At 42.2% G+C, this 19,737-nt stretch overlaps 1 protein-coding gene across 3 annotated transcripts; it reads left to right on the top strand.

Annotated features, from left to right (window-relative positions):
• Window positions 1–1,596: 1,596 nt before the first annotated feature.
• On the top strand, window positions 1,597–15,621 carry fbxw11a (F-box and WD repeat domain containing 11a). Of its 3 annotated transcripts, XM_083981121.1 has the most exons (14): window positions 1,597–1,653; window positions 4,007–4,111; window positions 6,216–6,284; window positions 7,102–7,321; window positions 7,695–7,881; window positions 8,102–8,192; window positions 8,787–8,924; window positions 10,210–10,328; window positions 11,832–12,081; window positions 12,303–12,421; window positions 12,764–12,874; window positions 12,968–13,046; window positions 13,936–14,100; window positions 14,199–15,621. In XM_083981121.1, the coding sequence occupies exons 1-13, from the start codon at window positions 1,615–1,617 to the stop codon at window positions 14,095–14,097; spliced, it is 1,689 nt and encodes a 562-aa protein (XP_083837247.1). In that variant the 5' UTR covers window positions 1,597–1,614; the 3' UTR covers window positions 14,098–14,100; window positions 14,199–15,621. The 3 variants fall into 3 exon arrangements, with proteins under 3 accessions (XP_083837247.1, XP_083837245.1, XP_083837246.1); XM_083981119.1 differs by lacking the exon at window positions 4,007–4,111 and having other exon boundaries at window positions 1,600–1,653; window positions 14,199–15,620; XM_083981120.1 differs by lacking the exons at window positions 1,597–1,653; window positions 4,007–4,111 and adding an exon at window positions 1,816–1,955 and having other exon boundaries at window positions 14,199–15,620.
• The last annotated feature ends 4,116 nt before the right edge of the window (window positions 15,622–19,737 follow it).

Raw genomic sequence — 19,737 nt, 5'->3', positions numbered from 1 at the left:
TTGAACTGCTGAAAACCATTGCTACCTCCTCATCTGCTGTGGTCTTAATCCTGTGCTGTGTCTCTGTCCTTGGAAAGCTGGACCTTTTCCTTTGCTTTCCTGGCATCAAAAGAATATGTTGTGATAGTCCTGTGTGAGTGACAGGTATGCATGACTGCATTTATGGGATTCACTTGTCTGCCTGGATGAAGATCACCACCTTGAAAGTCAAGTCATTTTAAATCGCATACAGCAGTAATATAGTAGATCTTTGATAAAGGTATTCACCAGTGTCCCCCTTGATATGAGATGATGTGTTTTTGATAAAAAATTGAATTCTCTCACCATTGAAGTATTTCAATCCCAATTACCAGATTCAATATATGAGTGGTTTTGTAAATTGTGACAGCTTAATGTAATCAGAAATGAATTTTATAATCTAAATTTGTTAAAACATTCCTATGGCTGTAATTTTAAATGTAATACATTGGTCATCAAAAAGAGATTTGGCATTTGCTTACCTCCATCAGTGAAATAAGATGAGGACAAATCCTCAAAGATTTGTGAAGACAGGACAAGGCAAGAAGCTGTTACATGCACTTCACACTTTTTTTTTTTTCAAATAACTAACAGGAGAAGGGAAGAAAGTAAGACTACATTAAGGAGATTGCTTTAATGAATTCTTACATAGTGAGTGTAGTGAAACGATGTGCACATTACAGCATTAAAAAAATTCATTTTTACATTGTAGTGCTACAAGTTTTGGATGTGAGTAATTCTGTCAATTTACCTGCAACCATATTTCTTTCATGTCGGTGGAATTTATTCCAAATCAACGAAGGTGAAGCAAGGTAAAAGGTGATGGTAACATATGTGGGTGACTTTGCCTGATAAAATCTGGGACACGTTGTCTGTCATCAATGATCTGGCAGTTCCAGATTTTACTTTGCAAAGTTTGGCAAAAGTCAGTTGACAGTATGAAGCCTCTGGTTTAACTAGTTATTATTCTATGCATTAATCTTCACCACAGACGATCTTGTGTGTGTGGCTTTACTACAATATTTGGCTGAATAGAAATGCTCTGACATGGACACCATAATCTGTTTTCAAAAAATTGTATTTGGACATATCACTGATCTGTAAAAAACAAACAAACCCTAAAACATTTGCTTGCAACTTCTGTTCCTGTTTTTTTTTCTTCTTGATGGAGCTGAATTTAAACAATTATTTCCTTATGATCAGCGTATCACTTTAAAATAGCCAACATCCTGCAGCATCTCATAGCAAAGCAATGCGGATGATTGATTTTGCCTTAGTGTATTCCTCTTCAGGATAGCAACAGCATCTTCATCCATTTGCCCTTTTGTTTGGGGGAGTCACCGGGGAAGCCTTGGTAGCACGGTGAGCCAATCAATAAAAGGCAAAGCGACGAAACCACCCCCCCTTTTGACAAAATCCGTCCAATTAGCGCGTGTTTTTCCTTAGCATGGGCGTTCCCATCCCCCACCCACCCTTTGACACTGCCCTACCGGAGCTGTGTGGTTGAGCGAAGTGAATGACGTCTCTGCATTTGCGGGCCGCCGACGCAGGGCTGGGTTTCCATTTTCAGAGCGAGTTTCGGGGGGGATCGTCAACATGGAGCCGGAGATGGAGGACAAAACGTTGGAGCTGATGGTAAGGATCGTTTCGATGTGGCATCCTGAACACCCGAGGGGTCCGGGTATCAGTCTCCTGTTGGCGGGGGAAGAAGCGCCGAGGCTCGGTTCGACGGCAGGACCGGGCTGAGGCGGCTCGTCGGGAGAGGTGGAGGAGAAAGGAGGAGGAGGAGGAGGTAGTGGTGGTGGTGGTGGTGGGGGGGAACCAGAAATCAGAGGGAGGGCCTGAAATTATCGGCACATTATTTTGCTAATAATGCTCCTCGTTGTGATCGGATTGGTAAACAAGACCTGGACGTGAACATCCGCTAAATGTAAAACGTATGTTGTTTGGGGTGAAACCGGTCATCGGAGGGGATAATGATAAGGTTGATGTAGAGTCGTCGGGTCCTCGGGGCAGCGCTCACTGCGGTGACGCTGCGCCACTTTAACTGGGCCCAGTCTGATACTTGTTAGCCGTGAAGCTAACGCTGGCTAGAAAGCGACGAACCACGTAAATTTACGGGTATGTTATATTATCTAGTTGTTTTTTTTAATCGTAAGGCAGCCTAGGTGGTAAGAATGTGTGTGGAGCAGTCGGGTAGTTTCCACAGTGCAACGGATTGTGGCTAAAATCGTAGTAGTCCGCTGCTTGTGTGTTTATATTTTCGAAGTGCGTAGAAGGAAGTGTGTTGCTTTTTCATTCACATAAACGAGGTAGCAATTAGCTTAATAGCTGGCATGCTAGAAATGCTAGGTAGACATGACAGCTATTTCCATACCAAAACACTCAATTGCCCAGGGCGATAGAAAGCTGTTTGGATAATAATAAAGATGGGCTATCATTGTAACGGAGTTTGTTTGTTTTTACCGCGGGTACATCAGATATAATCAACAAGTACGACGGGTTTCAGGTGAAATGTTCAGCCAGCGCGAAATGCTAGCCGGCTAGGCTAACGTTAGCACCTGAATAGCTCACATTAACGTTACAGGGGTCAAAGTGGCCGCAGAGAAGACGTCAATTAAGTTAAGGCACAAGTGCGTTTTGTCAATGATCTCACACATCGATAGATTTACAGTTTGGCAGGTATTTATAATCTATATCCGAAACACCGGACAACAAACAAATGGATTGTATTGTGTCACGCAGACCTAATACCAAAATATGCTGAGAAAATAGAGCAGATTAATAGATTATATGGCCCGGACATATACTGAGGAACATAAATATGCCAAAGTGACTTTTTTACTAAAGAGTCCTATTCACAAGCACAACAGATTTTTATGGACCATAAATAACTATCACTGAGAGGAACTAAATTCCTGTATAGAGACAAATTACTAATGGAGACAGATAGTAAGTTATACTATGACTAGACTTTGGTGTTGAAAAGCTCATCAGATGTAAACAACGATTACCAAATGAAGAATAAGATCTAATAGATGCATAGCCTACAGATATTTAATTTATTGAGTTAAATTTTGGTCTTTAAGTTGAGATAAATAACAATTAGAGAGGTTAAGTGGTTACACAATCAATGTTGAAATGAAAGTGTTTATTAAATACAGGATGAAGAGAGCATATGGTATGATGGATTTGATTAACTCCACTCCTCACCTCTATTTACCTGCGCTTCATCTGAGGAAATATCATACATGGGTGCAGGGGTTTTCAGAAAATTTTGAATTTTGTCTGGGTTGCGTCCGTGTACTTTCATTTAATTTTTATCATTTATTTATTATTTGTTTTTGTCCCAGTGTTATTCACTAACCACTCATGAGAGTGGGGATGGCAGAACAGTGGGTGGGGTTTTCTGTCCAAACAAGAGTGACAATAATTGACATTTAATCCCATTGCCCCTCCCTCTCCTCTACCTATCCCCACCCAGTTCATGTCTAATAATGCTTCTGTGTGTATGTTTATCAGTCTGTATCTTGTGTGTGAAGGAGTGTGTGTTCCTGCGCTCACTGTGCCAATGTGTGTGTAGCTCTAATACTGGTTTTTCCCCTCACTATCCCCCACCTCCTCCCTTTTTCTTCTCTCCTCACCTTTGATGATTACACACCCACCTCTTCTCAATTTCGAACCAAACCTTATTTATTTATTTCTGCATTATTTTTTATATCCTTACACTTTTCCACACACCACCTGTCCCGTTGCTCACCAACTCCTCACCACTTCCATCCATCTGTCAACTCATTGATCCATCCATTCACTCACTCACTCCCCTCCTTTGGTTTCCTCCTCAACTTCCCTCATCAACCCCCCCCCTTCCTCTTTTCCTTTACTTCCCATCTCTGGTCTCTCGCTCTTCCCTTTCTCTCCTCCCTCACCCTGTCCACTTCGTTCTCCTCCTTCTCCCTTCCTCCCTTCCTCTCTCTCTTTCACACAGTGCTCTGTGCCTCGCTCTCTCTGGCTGGGCTGCTCCTCGGTGGCTGAGAGTTTGTGTGCACTCAGGTGCCTGCAGAGCATCCCCTCCACCCGGGCTCACAACCAGGTTCTGCCTCTCTCCTCTTAATTCTGCTGCTCCTCCTCCTCTCCCTTCCCTTCCTCCCTCGCCATCTCCTCACCCTTCACTTTTCTTCGCCCACTCCACACGACTCCTCATACCACCTTGGTGCGGACATCACAGCACCCACTCACCCCTCCTCACCCTTCCTCACCCTCCTACCTCCTCACCTTCCGTTGTCCTTTCCTCCCTGTTGGAAGCACACTGCTCTCGGGTTCTTCTCTGGTGCCCCCTCAGTTTCGCTCTGTTTGAAACTGAATTTTAGCCGTGCAAACTATAATTCACCACTTTATAATTATGCCAAATCACAGTTCTTGCATTTCAATTAGGCCCCAAAAACGCATTTAAAAAAAAGTCTTTGTTCTCCATGACGTGAACTGGACACTTATGATCCGTTGAGTTTCAACAGTAGACTAGTAGGATGCTTTAGTGTGAGTGCAGGGGTACCAGAGAATAACCCCGCATTGAGTAGTAACGTTTTCTCCCCTTCTACCTGGAGGTGTGAGGGCCGAGGTGGGGGGTCTTCCTTCAAGCTCTGAGAGGCTACATGCTTGCTTGCCTGCCTGCCTGGCCAAACCTGGTCTGTCCCTTTTCTTTAATTTCTCCTCCTTTCTCTTCTTCTGCTCTGCATGCTCATCAACACCAACAAGCCCGTTTTGGCTTCTTGTCCTGTCTGCTGTGGTCTTGGTACCTGACCGTTTGTTTGTTCGTTGTTGAATGTTTGTGTGTGTGGTTGTGTTAATGGCAACCGATAAATGTTCTCTGTTGGTTTCTGCTCTGCACATGTTGATGGATAATTGCAATGAGTTAAACTTGATAAGGAATATCTAGATTACCTGGCAGTCCTGTTTGTTGAGCCCCAGGAGAAACATTATCATATGGGCAATAGACAGCCTGGCTTCTATTCCAGTTTTTTTTTTGCCAACATAACCATGTTCAAAGGTTGTGACCTTGGGTCAGATATGCAATAGCATTGACCCTCTCATAGGTAAACGCTTTGTGCGTCTCATTTCCTCAAATTAGTTTGTGAACATATCTAGTAATAGGGAATTTACATTGTCAGAAAAGATCAACACATAGAAGTGGTGCAGCAAATATTCATATATTTGGCCCTTTTTGGGGGGATGTTTCAAATATAGCTATGCTCTGACAAGGTTGTGCTGTTCCTGCTCATTTGTATGTGTGTATGTTTTAAAGAGCCTTCATAGTTCATGGATCTGATAAAGTTTGATGAAATACTTATTAACAGGATGGCTTCCTGACATCATTAATCCAGATTATTCTCAACCAGAACTGAAGTCAGTCAGCAGCAAACACCTTAAACACAATAGCAATTCTCCACGTTGGTGTATGCATGAAATTATGTTTGTAATAATAATAATTTGCTGCTTTACTGACTGTGACATCCAGAGAAGTGTATGTGCTATGAACAACCTGCTATTTGCCTAATGAGTCAGATATATTCAGCATATGAAAATGATGTGAATTATTTATCAAGGATTGGACAAAAGGTTTCTCTCCAACTCTGTCACTGTCAATATAATTTGTCATAACCCCGTAGTTAGAGGGGCTCTAGTTTCCCCAGCTTGCATTTGCACTGCACTTGTAAAAGACTCTGATCATTGTAAGATTAATGTCGTGCTGGAAATGGATGGGTCTGGTTACTTCCCAGTTTTTTTCTGTCCTCTGTACATGCTGTAAGACCAGTATCTGACTTGAGTTTCATTACAGTCATGCTTTTGCTTCTGCCAGTGACATACCCAAGATGCTGCAGTTTAATTTCCTGTCCAGACTACTTAGCCCACATCAGACAAGAAAGCAGATAGATTCCTTTTGTTGCAGTGTTCAGTTTTTTTTTTTCACTCCATGTGTGTGTGTGCGTGTGCGCGTATGTGTGTGTGTATGCACGGGTGTTTGTGCGTGCACGCCTCAGAAGTCATAATGGTTACCCTTCCTTGGCTGTGTTTGTGGCACTCTTGTGTCCAGCGCTATCCACACTGCTGCTCTGGCTCTCACAGTGCCTTTAACACAGACACAGAGAGGCCACAACACTAACCTGCCCCGTTTCTTTGTTTTGTTCTTGTTTCTACAGAACACATCAGGGATGGAGTCACAGAACCTTGTGGACGATTTGTCGCCAAAGAAGAACACAGTCCTCAAGGTGTGTGTGTGTGCACGCATCCCTATTTTCTTCCTATTGGTGTGGATATGTGTGGGTGAACCTTTAGTTTATCCATGACCACAGCTCGCTGAAGAGTTGTCATCCGCACTGCAGCTCACTTTTCTTCAATTTGTAATATTTCAAACATTGCTGTGTCCACCTTGCAGGTGTAATCCATAATGTATCACTGTTTGTTTTTCCAAACATTGAATGTAAAGGTTGATGATAAATTTAAAACATTCATGGGCGTACAAGTTAAATCAAAATTAAATTTGATAAAGTAGATTGTAAGTACAATGTAATGTGAATCAGTAATGAGTTTTTCGTTCTTCTCTTGTTCCCCTGATGTTAACAAATGCTGTTGACATGAACATTTTATTTAAAGCATTATTTTCTCCCGCTCTCACATACTCAGCCTCACCACTATGAGTTTGTATTGCTTTAATAAGCCTTAACCCATGGAAATGAAAACTGATTTCTAATTTAATAAATTCTGCAACAATAACAGACTCCTCTTGATCCTGCAGATAGAAGAAGTCAGAAGCCCCAGCACAATGACTTTCTGTTTCAGTCCCTATTTAAATTTAACACTCACTTCAGTAATGGAAAAAATATGAGTTTCATTGTGTTGGTGCTGCTGTGGAAACAAGATTTAAATTTACATTGTATTTTTCAGAATTCCTTGACACTAGATTGCAAATATATTCACTCGGTTTAAAGACAAAGCCACCCTACATCTTATGTCTGTGTTGGTAAAATAAATAACATAGGGCAGAAAAATGTCTTATGGATGTGCATGTCTCCCTGGTCAATCTAGCTTAGTAACGGTCCTGTCGTGGGGTCCCGCAAGCGCCCATCAGAGGGAAACTATGAGAAGGAGAAGGAACACTGCATCGCCCTGTTTGACCAGTGGTCAGAGGCCGACCAGGTGGAGTTTGTCGAGCGCCTGATCTCCCGTATGTGCCACTACCAGCACGGCCACATCAACTCCTACCTCAAACCCATGCTGCAGAGGGACTTCATCACTGCGCTGCCAGGTACAAATACTGAAGGAAATGCAAACAGCTCCATGTTGAGTGTGACTTTTCATACCTAAACGCATGTGAGATTCATCAGTTTCACATAACTAGACTTTCTTCTCATGAACATGGCAACATTAAAAAAAGAAAAAGATTAATAACAAAGCCGCACAAATTTTACACCACAAATGGTATCCCTGAAATTTTCACCTAGGTTTCTGTCTCAGATTCTTTTGGGATTTTTTTTTTATATTAGAAATAAATGCCAATAAATTCTGATTATTTTTGAGAAAACAAAATAATGAGCCATGGGCAAAGAGAAACAGACCAGATGAAATCCTATTAATTTTGCAGCAAACATTTACTCGGCTCCTTCTCTCCCTCTCTCTAGCCCAAGGCTTGGATCACATAGCGGAGAACATCCTGTCTTTCCTGGATGCACGCTCGCTGTGCTCGGCAGAGCTGGTGTGTAAGGAGTGGCAGAGGGTCATCTCTGAGGGTATGCTGTGGAAGAAGCTCATCGAACGCATGGTCCGCACCGACCCGCTCTGGAAAGGCCTGTCTGAGAGACACCAGTGGTGAGACTTAAAACACACACACACATAGGTGGCACTCCAATTACTGTACATGAAGACAAAAAATAGCTGACAAAGGCAGAAGCTGAGGGGATTCAGGCTGAGTCTTTGGCATTTACATAAGAATAAAGATTGAGGAAGGAAGATTAGACATTGTTGGTCTTGAGTGTCAATTCTAGTTGGAAACAGATTTCCAATAATATAATATTTATCTTCATCCCAGGGAGAAATACCTGTTCAAGAACCGCACATCAGAAGTCCCACCCAACTCCTACTATCACTCCCTTTATCCCAAGATCATCCAAGACATAGAGGTAAGACACGGCAGCTAAATGGATGCTGGCAGCTAAATGGATGTCAGTAATTGTGTTGTGTAGATTTTAACAGTTTTGCACAGCTTTCACAATTAGTGACCCGCTACTACGTTTCTTCTGTATTAGAAATGCCACATTGGAGACTGTGTTGAAGTATTATAGACCAATTAACTGAATGAAGTGATGAGTGATGTAACACACTTTTAGGTGTAAACAGAACATACACTTGACTGGTTTATTGCCCTTACACAGGGCGAGTAGACTAACTTGACTGGAGCATTAACCAGTGGGAAGTTGGTTCATTTAACAATATTTTAATAATGTAGCAGATTTCTTCACACTTGTCCAGCAACTTTTTGCAAAATGTTGATGGCCACTACTTATTAATGTTCAATTAATTATCTTAGTGTTACATTCTGACCACTATCCACCTTGCTAGTTCTAGTGTGTGGCCCCTCTAATAACACAACATTATCTGATACTTGATTTGTTTGATGTGATATGTTATATCTGTTGAAATGTTTTTGTGTTGTCTTAAGACATCCTCCTTTGTTTGAGTTTGTCTTTCTCATTATTTCTGCCTCGTCCCTCCAGACTATTGAGGCTAACTGGCGATGTGGCAGACACAACTTGCAGAGGATTCAGTGTCGCTCAGAAAATAGTAAAGGGGTTTACTGTCTCCAGTACGACGATGACAAGATCATCAGTGGCCTTAGGGACAATTCCATCAAGGTTTGTGTGTTTAAAGTTCAAAACATGTGGGACTGTTTTATTGTTTGCTTTTCCTCTGCATTCTTCCACCCACAGGCCCCCTTTCCTAACCTCTCAGATTCAAAGTTATCTCAGAGCTGTGTAGAGGGGACATATTAGCAGATACTGTGATTTTCAGTTTAATGAAAGAGTGTTTGTTTGTTTGATTATGTAAGATACAATTTCCTTCTTATCTCATGTCAAGTCACCCCTGTCATCAGTATTCAAGTGGAGGATATAAGAAGGAGCGCTGCACTGACAGCTCCTGGAGACAAAAATTAATTTCCTAAGACTGTAGGTGATAGCACCAGTTCTCCACCACAGGGATCAGCATTAGGACCAGTTGATCGGACCAGAAGAGTTGCCCCGCTGCTACGTCAATCTTTTTTAATGACACTGTGCCTCACTCTCTCAGAACTGACTCGTTTTGATCAGTCTGATTGACATTTCAGTTTATAGCAAAAGAAATCATGGGAAAACAAAAATAAAGGCAGGCCGTTTAAAAGTCTCACAACTTGTTGTGTTCCTGCTTCTCAGGCAGTGAAAACATTTTGTAGGCATGTATCCGTCTGCCCTGCCAGCCCAAACCGACTTGTAGAAAGTAATTAATATTGATCCCATTTGTGCATTTAAGCACCAGTCATGGAGATAGCCAAAAGTGTTGGCTGTGAGGAACACATATATACTCTGTGTGCAAGTGTGTGTGTCTGTGTGCAAGTGTGTGGTTTTACTTCCAACCTGTGTTTGTGTATTTATGAATTGAATTTTTTCTTCTGGCTCACTGTGGCTTATCATCTTATTGTCTATGGCGCTGAGCTAAACCAGCAGACACTGAGACATAACACAAGTGAATTATAGGATAAAAGGGCTCAGCTCCAGACCCGCTGTGTGTTCCACTTATCTGCCTGGCCTGGGAGAAGAGCAGAAGAAGATGATGATGAAGAGGAGTGGAGGATTGAGGGAGGAGAAGAGCAGATTTGTCTTATTGTTCTGTAGCAGCCTCATGCACTCCCAGAGAGGAGCTGAATGGCTCTTTAGCGCGTGTACACTAACGCACACAGAGCTCAGCACAGCACTGGGGAAATGGGGCATGAAGAGTGCATGAACGCTGCTGTAAGAATAGGCCATTCTTAGCATGACCCAAATCTGCAACCTTTACAATACCATTTATTTTTTGTGTTCCCCTCCTCTGTCAATATCTTCTCTCTGCCTCACTCATCTTCCGTCCTTCTCTTTTAATATGTTCCTGTTCCTTTTCTCTTTGCAGATCTGGGATAAGCAGTCTCTGGAGTGTCTGAAAATACTGACCGGTCACACAGGTTCAGTGTTGTGTCTGCAGTATGATGAGAGGGTTATCGTCACCGGGTCTTCTGACTCAACTGTCAGGTACACCACATGTCTTAACACGAAAGCTGCATCAGCAAAACTAAGAATGATTCATGTTACTGAGGAGAAAGTTGCGTGTAGTTGGCGATTAGGTTGCATGACTCTGTGATAACTCAGTCATTTATTTCTATTTACTAACCCATTTTCAAGTTGAATACACCATGCTGTCCTTGGGCATTATAGTGAGTCAAAAGCAGAGCAGGAACTGCTGAAAGAGAAATAACTTCTTCTCGTTCTCTCATTGATTCCAGTCCTTAGTTCAGCCAGTATTTGTTCTTTTTAACCAGCTCATGCAAGTTTTCAGTTTGTGGAGTCATCCACAAGTGACTGCATCTGTAGAACACACAGGATAGCCCAACCACACATGAAAATATAAAAAACTACACACTGGTATTGTTTATATGAAGAGGAGACAACAAAAACAGCAGGTTAAAAAAAAAGTCTTGTGCGAATTGTATCTCTGCAGATGAGCTAGACAATATTATGTGGGGAAAAAAGAAACAGGAAATAAATTTCTACAGCAGTTAATCAAGTGTTCAGTATGTACTGTACATTGTTCAGTATGTACATTATTGCACCAAGTTTGTTATAGTATAGTTATAGATGTGCTGTTTCACACCGTGTCGGCTTACTGTCTGTTTTTCACACAGTCGCGACCAAGATACCTTCTGCATCCTATTATATAGTTCCCAGTTTTACCATTAGTTACCACCCAATGTACAGCTGGTGGTAAATACACTACACACAGTATATATCAGGTGAGGTTTATTATTTTACAAGTTAGATTTAGTATCATTCCTGGAGATAGTGGGGTCTGTTTTATTGCGGATATTTAAAGACCTGGCTTGAGTGTGTATGTCGACACTTGCTTGGCTACTGCACACAGAAGCTCAACATTAATTCTCTTATTACTTCACACTTCAGCCGTACTCGCTGGGCAGTATCCAAGGAAAATGTGACTTCACTTCCTTAGCAACAGCTTGACAGGCACTTTGTTTGTGGGTCTGGTTGTCAGCTTTTCCAGTGTGTTCTGCGTTTGCCTCTCAATACCCAGCGGCGCTGTTCACTAACATGTTCTTCACAGCCGCTCCTCTGTGAGTGCGCGTGTTCCTCACACATGTTGAACTCTCAGTTGCTCCCCATTGTAAAACTAATAAACATAATTCTCCCTCATGTCTTCATTGTTTCCCTCTTTCCTTCATTCCCATTGCACGTCTTTTCCACTTTCCATCTTCTTCACTTTCATTTTGACCTCTCTTCCCGCTACCCTCCTCATTTTTCTTTCCTACTCGCCCCTTCCTCATATCATTTCCACTTCTCTCATCCCTTTGTTATTTGTCCTTCACACCCTCTCATTCCACATCCCCAATTTTCCTCCTGCCCCCTCCCACCTCTTCTCTTCCTCCCTCACTCACCTTTGCCCTCGTCAATTGACCACCCTCTCCACATTTCTGTTTTCTCTTCCTCCTGTTTGGCCCTCCCACCATCCCTCTTCTTCTGCAGGGTTTGGGAGGTAATGACGGGTGAGGTACTGAACACACTGATCCACCACAACGAGGCAGTTCTTCACCTTCGCTTCGCCAACGGCCTGATGGTCACCTGCTCCAAGGACCGCTCAATCGCAGTCTGGGACATGGCCTCGCCCACTGACATCAGCCTACGTCGGGTCCTGGTGGGACATCGGGCTGCGGTCAACGTGGTTGACTTTGACGACAAATACATTGTGTCCGCCTCGGGGGACCGCACCATCAAGGTAACAAGAGCTATGAACAAAATTTTTCGAGGTATATTTCTCTGATAGTTGGTGCAGGGTAGGTTTGATTAAATTGAGGGTGGGCATTGGAAAGTTCTTTGTGTTTGTGTGTGAATTAAATGGACTAAGATACTGTAAATGAAACGGGATATCGGATTTGCTCTGTTAAGATGTACTGGCCATTGTTTTACAAAGCTGCCTGTGTTGCCCCCACTCTGTAGGTATGGAGCACCAGCACCTGTGAGTTTGTGCGCACTCTAAATGGTCATAAGCGGGGTATCGCCTGTCTACAGTACAGAGACCGTCTGGTGGTCAGTGGCTCGTCTGACAACACAATCAGGTACCTATGCGAGACTCGAGCCTTGAGCCTCAACCAGCAGCTGGTTTTATTGGAGTCTTTTAAGTGTTTGCTGTCTGCTAAAGATGTAAATTGTTTACTTATTGAAATATCAAAATGAACATTGTTAAAATCATTTGAACAAAGATGGGCAGTTTCTTCACACTATTTGTATCAGAAACTGTGAGGCTGACGACACTTTTTGATCATGAAAATGTTGTTGTCAAGAATAATCCAGCAGTGAAGTGTCATTGTTTGAAAAAATAAGAGGATTACAGTGTCAGTGTTGCAGGATTTGTTTATTTATGTGTTTGTAAACAAAGCCTTTTCTCTTCTTCTCTGCAGGTTATGGGACATAGAATGCGGGGCGTGTTTGCGAGTGCTGGAAGGTCATGAGGAGTTGGTGCGCTGCATTCGCTTCGACAACAAGAGGATTGTCAGCGGCGCCTACGACGGGTGAGTGTAAACACGTACCTCACACACATGGTTTTTGCGCACAGAGGCTCGATCTGTTCCTGACATTCTGCTGTCTCATGTTTCTCTCTGCAGCAAGATCAAGGTGTGGGACCTGCAGGCAGCACTTGACCCACGAGCCCCCGCCAGCACATTATGTCTGCGCACTCTAGTGGTGAGTACCATTGATGTAGTGTGTTGTCAGGTGGCTCACTGATGAAGTGACCAACAATTAAGATGAATTTTTTTATTTTTTTAATCTGAAATATTGACCATATTCACAGCGTCGCCATCTTTCCTTACGTCATCACTCGGGGTGCAACAAACATTGGGAGTCTGATGAACTGCTTTTCTTTCATCGCTTCCTGGTTGATACAGATTTAGGGAGGGATGGGTTGTTAACGACCGAAGGGACATCGGGCCATTTTTCAAAGTAAAACGACATTTGGGTTAAACTGATTTTAATTAAGTTAGCCGGCATTAGCTGCAGCTGTTTAACGTTTATGTTAACGTTATGTGACAGCGTTGAATCTTCCCACCCCGAGTGATGACGTAAGCAAAGATGGCGACGCTGTGAATATGGCTAATAGAGGATTTTAAACTCAAACGTCTTACGGTAACACTTTATAATAAGTAGACACCATTAAGCATTATTTAAGCATTAATAAATAGTGAATAATAAATAGTGAATTCTTCATTTATAGCGCATGAATACTCATTAGTATGTAGTTTATAAATGCAGTTAGTGCTAATCAATGATGAGTAAAACATTTTTAGCTGTGTTTATAAACTATATCCTAATGAATATTAATTTGTTATAAATGATTTCATTATTTAATGCTTAACTAATGCTTAATAGTGTGTACTTATTATAAAGTGTTACCCTTCTTACTTATCTCAAAATACAATGAAGTTTTAACTGCTGCTAATAGTTAATTTAGCTGAACAGAGGTGTATTTTACTCTGAACGGTTTCAGCTGCAATAGTGACATCACATACGTCCACGTTCTGTTGTATGTACACAAAGTGTAAACATCACTTGCTAAGATGTTGTGTTTTTTCAGGAGCACTCTGGCCGCGTGTTCCGTCTTCAGTTCGATGAGTTTCAGATCATCAGCAGTTCTCATGACGACACCATTCTGATCTGGGACTTCCTGAACGTCTCGACCAACGGCCAGTCAGAGGGACGGTCTCCCTCCCGCACCTACACGTACATTTCTAGATAGCAGGTACAAACCACACACACTTTTAGCTGATTATATGTTTTAAAAAAAGAAATATTTTTTACTAAGTTTGCTTTGTCTGCGTGTGACTTTCTTTACCCCAGGTGGCGCCATCCACCGCACCCTTCCTTGGAGGAGCCCAGGGCTGATTGACTGATGGGTGCGTCCGTCATGGAAAGGAGCCCATCTCTTCTCTTTCCTCCTTGTCATCTCTCTGTCCACCTCCCACCCTGCCCCCGCCACCTCCACCTCCCCGCCCGTTCTGACAGACTCTTAAGCTTGTGCCCATTGCCTGCCAGTACCGTGACATGTACACACAGACACACAGGTCAACACTGATCAAGATGCCCTACTACAGAACCAACGCAACTCTCCCGAGAAGTTCACCTTCGACTCTTAATTTATGTTTGTAAAGTACACTAATGACAGTATTAACGTAGATATTATATAAGTCACAAGCTCCTTTTTGTCCCCTTGATAGAAACTTAAAGCAGCTTCTGCTCCTCAGTTTCAACACCTGCCAAAACAGGTTCCCACAGAAAAGGAATCGCTTATAGAGATATATTTATATATATGGCACACACACACACACATACACATACATACATACACACACACACACACACACACACAGTGGCACAGTTGGACAGAGGATGACCGGAGCTGTGATGCGGGAGACAGAGACTCTTTACTCAGCTCTAGGAAAGGAGGGAAGGATAGGAGATGGAGGGAGTGAACGAGGGAGAAACGTGTCAGGGGACGCCGTTCCCTGCTCCCTCTCACTCCTCTCACTCCTCCCTGTCTCTCTCTCCACCCTGCCCCCCACCCCCACCCCCCTCCCCTCGCTCCCTCCCCTCTAACCCCCAGAGATGCACACTCGCTTGGAATATGGGGGGCTCACACACTCAAGTTTGCATGAGTGTGTGTTTGTGTATGTGGACTTGTGAAACGGCAGAACAGAGCAGAAGCGTCAGACAGACATGCATGTGAGGTTGCCTTGGATACAGCGTCCCGGTACACCTCTGCTTTTTTTTTTTTTTTTTTTTTTTTTTTTCTCTTTAACTCTTACTTTCTTACTGTTTTTTATTACTGTTATTTTCTAATTTTATTTGAGTATTTTGGTTCTTAGTACAAAAATCATACTAAGCGTAGTCCTCTTTCTCTTTCCCTCTCTCTCACTGTCTTTTTCCTCATTCTTTCTTCTAACTTTGGCCCTTGTTCATCTGTCCCTTTCACTCCATCTTTCTCTCCCCATCATCTACGTGCTTGCTTTGGTTATGAGAGAAGCTGGAACTCAAGAGCTCAAATTTAGCTGTAAACGGAGTTGTCTTGTCAAAAATTGTGTTGTATATTAAAAATGATTTTTTAAAGAAGAAAATGACCTTATTGTGAATAAAGTACTTGACAGTGGTGGAGTGTTGAGCCAACTGTAACATGAATGAGTGTCTAATTGTCTGTCTGTTCTTGTCTGTGTGTATGTGTGGGTGGTTCTGTCCTGAATCTCTGACATGTAGATACAAGAAGACGCTTATTCTGTTCCTCTTCTACTTCAGACAGCAGGGATCACGTCATATTGATGGTTATTGCTGCTTGATGACATTAAGAAAAACAATTTAGAGAAAAAAATGCTTGATAAAAGTAATTGTGATCAAGTTCTTACGTTTTGCTGGAGCACCAGTGACTGAATTGACAGTCACAAAGTCAACTGACCAAACAACCCAGAGGAAGACGACGGAAAAAGATGAAATTCAATGCTCAGTGAAAACATGAGTTATGTGTACTTTTACGCTTTTGTTTTTTCAATCCTGTTTTCAAGGTCAAGAGAAGGTTCACACTAAAAAACTCTGGTTTTGACTATAAACAGATTTTTGACCATATTTGGGAGCAAGTGAAACCAGATTTACATCACTGTGTAAATGATTCTGTGTCTGGGTCTCTCACTGTTGTTTGATACTATGTTTTGTACCAAAAAAAAATGTTCAGAGGTCTGGAAAAGTGGGATAATGTCTGATCTGAGGTTCAGACACATCTACACAACACACACACTCTTTGGATCATAAAATAAGATAACGTTGCTGTAGCTGCAGTTCTGTGTTGAATAATCTGATGTATTTGAGGCGTGGGTGTGAGCCTGTTGTATCAGCTGTGGTTTTCAGTATGGACGGCAGCATGTAGGTTTTATCTTCATTTTCTTAAAATGCTGTTACTCAAATCATGATTATATGCAGTAAACACACATGCCATTTCCTAAAACATGACAATATCTTGTTGAATATACAGAAAGACATCTGTGGTTAAAATGAGATTAGGTTAATTGACCTGAAACTGGCCTTTAATTAACTTTTGATGCATATTGATTCATAATGGTCAATTACCTCATTTTCTTGACAATGTTTCAGTCATTTGGTAATTTTAGCTAAAACTGTCAACATGATAATTAATGTATGTTGGTGTTTGACAGTAACTGATGGTCATGTTACACTAAAAGAAATGTGGAGTAAAAGAACTAAAGGCCTTTTTTAAATCCATTGAATCATATGAAACTGACCCTCGTTTCATTTCTAACCACATTTTACATTTTTCAAACCTCTGCCAATGGTTTTGACATTATGCACCTGTGAGTAAGTCTTACTTTTTACAGTTGCTTTAAGTCATTTAACCAAAACCAAATGTTGGTTTTGCTGTGCTGTGTGTTAACTATATCAAGAATGACCACCAGGTGGGAGTATGAGCCCAACTATCCTCCACAGTGTAATGTGTTTATGAGTCTTGTGCTCTGGCTGTTTGGTAGCCAAGTTTGGAGTCTAAACAACCTGTTACAGTAGATCACATAGTCAGTTTGTAAACACCATAACTGCGAAGGAGAAATGTATGTTTGAGATGCTTCAAGAGGTGCATTTATAGCAAAGCTGGGGTGTATTTGAACTGTGTAGTGCGTCTGCCTGGTGACTGTACGGTGTGTGTTCTCTGAGCGAGGAGAAGGAGGGGAGTTGGCCTGCTGATGGGGTTGGTTTTCTGCATTTCTGGGTTTAGTTCAGTATAGTAGAATGTTTCAAATTCTGGGAATAAGTTATGTGGGATGGATTTGTGCTTGGTGGAGCACCATTAGTATATGATGTGTGTATGTGTTGGATATGGGTGTGTGTGCTTCCTCTGGGTCTGTGGGATTTTGGCCCATAATTCCTGCAGCTCTCAGGTCACAGCTCCGTTCTCACGCACATATTTGGCATTCCTTCACCGACATGATTACCATACACCTTCCACTCTGGGTTTGGCTACGCGGGATATTTCCATCATTCCCGAGTGGAACTGGAGCAACGTTCCAGAAATGAACAACTCACCCCCACCCACCACCGCTACCCCCTACTCAGTCTTCTTTATCCCACCCCCACACCCCGTTTCTCTCCCACCCCACTGTCTCCTCTTTATACCACCCCCCTTCAGCACAGATTCCTGCTGCCTTGCAATAGGAATCCTCTGGTACAACCCTTTTTTCCCCCTGAGTCAGCTGTTTGTGTCTGCCGGCATGATTGGGTCATTTGGCAGCGACATCTCTTCAGTGACCTCCTGCTAGGACAGGGAAGGAAGGGGAGGGATGAGGGGGGGATAGGAGCAGGACAGATGAGAGAAGAGAAGCAGCTATGAAACTCTATCTAACTACTGCATGTTTCCCTTCCACTGCTCTGTCTGACCCTTCATGCTGCATATTCATGGCTGAGCTTCATAATGTGGAGCTGCCTGTCGATCTTTGCACAACAGTTGGGGCTCAACAGTTTTCTTAGGCAATTTGAAGGGGTTCCTGAGTGAAGCTGGCCCACCTTACACTTGTATTTTTCATGTAATATAATATCAGAGCTTCAGCAACTACTTCAAGCCAAACCGACAAGAACTTGAGAGTCCATTCTTCTGTGGCCTTAAGGTGCTGGCACCTCGTCTCTATTAGAAATCTGCTGGTCCAAGTATTTTCCCAAGTTTGTACGATGAATTGTTGTGGGAACTTTAGATGTTCATAGCTTCAGATTGTATTTCATACCAGAAAAGAGAGGAGTTGTCGACAAGTAGCCATTGATACTTGTCCAGACAAAAAATTGTCTTGTGCATTTTCTAACGATTCTACAGCGAGCTGTAGCTGTGTAACAAATTTTTATGATGATTTCTTTGATTTAGCCTGTCTTTACCAATGAAATGCAAAAAAGAAAGCCAAAAAAACAGGCCAAAACTCCCATTAGGATTGGGCAATGTGGATTAAAAAACTATCACAGTAAATGTAATTTCATATTAAAATATTGTGATACTAAATTCAAGTGAGATGTTGTTTGGGGATAGAATACCTAGAAGGCAACATCTGTTCTTGTTTTTATCAGTGAATTAAAGAGCTGAAACATGAAGGTGTGTTCAGCCAAATGGTGCCATAAATCTGTCATGTTCACTGTAATCTCACTGTAATCTCTGGTGGCTGCCAAATGTATATGTCATGAAATATACAGTATCATCATATTGCCGATCACTATGTCTAGTCCAAGGTGATATTTTCAGATTGCTTGTTTTGTCTAACCAATATTCTAAAATCCAGATATCTAGTTCAAATTAATAGCTACTGTATTTTAACTTTTCAACTATTATTTTTTTTTAAATTATTATCCATCAATTTTTGTTGATCAACCAACTAAACAGTGAAGCCCTCCGACCATATCCGAAGTGACAGTGATCATGAATGTCTTTGTACAGTTAATTTGTTGAGAGAGAGGAGTGTAGAGACACAGTGTAAAAAGGCTTGGAGACACAGGAAATGTTTCTGTAAGGTTTACTGAGTCGAGAAAGACTGCTGCACACAGAGCTGAAATAAATAAATGAAATAATTTTATCATAATAATTATAGTAACCATCATAGTAAGATTGCTTATTTAGGGTTTCTGTCTTCTTTTATATATATAATATATATAACTTTCAATAAATTGTTCCCTTTAATATTTTTTCTCCTGTGTATGCATGAGACTTTGGTTTGTTCCACTGAATGTCCTGGTAGCAGCACTCTGTATCCACGGTATCGCACAGGAGCATCGTCCCCTGGGTTGTTTCTATAGCAATGCTAATAGAGAGGGTACCCTCCCCGCCGTGCTCGTCCCTGCGCTCGTCACCCTCTGCACCTATAAGCAGAGGATGTTGTGTCCTTGGGTGAAGGGGGGAGGGAGGGCAGGGCGTGGGGAAGAGTCATGAAGAAGGTCTCCAGTTGTCTTTGGTTGGTCGTTGGTTTGGTTTGCTGTGATTGGCTGACTGTATTTGGTGCAGCTTGGTTTTTATACATTCCAGTTCCTAAAGCTTCAGTCCCTGCGGTGAGTTGTCACGGGTTCATGCAGGGACTGCGTGGTCCCTTTCCAGAGTCCCTCGTGATCCAGCTTCACTCATGGTTGTTGGTGCACTCACTCACACACAAACACACACACACGCACACACATGTTCATGTCCTCATCTTCTTCTTACAAACATGCATTTATTCAATAGGTCACTCACTCGATCATTCCCGCATTCATCCTCTTGTCATCCATCCTTCCATTCGTCCAACAGTCTCACAGGTTCCCACCAGTTTAGCAGTGAGACAAATAAGTGCGTCACATGTCAACAGTTCATTATTGGTCCATTTGA

The sequence above is a fragment of the Trachurus trachurus genome, assembly GCF_905171665.1.
Source record: "Trachurus trachurus genome assembly, chromosome: 10".
In the NCBI taxonomy this organism is placed as follows: Eukaryota; Metazoa; Chordata; class Actinopteri; order Carangiformes; family Carangidae; genus Trachurus; species Trachurus trachurus.
The sequence above is the reverse complement of the archived record's forward strand: the minus strand, read 5'-3'. Positions and strand labels throughout refer to the sequence as shown.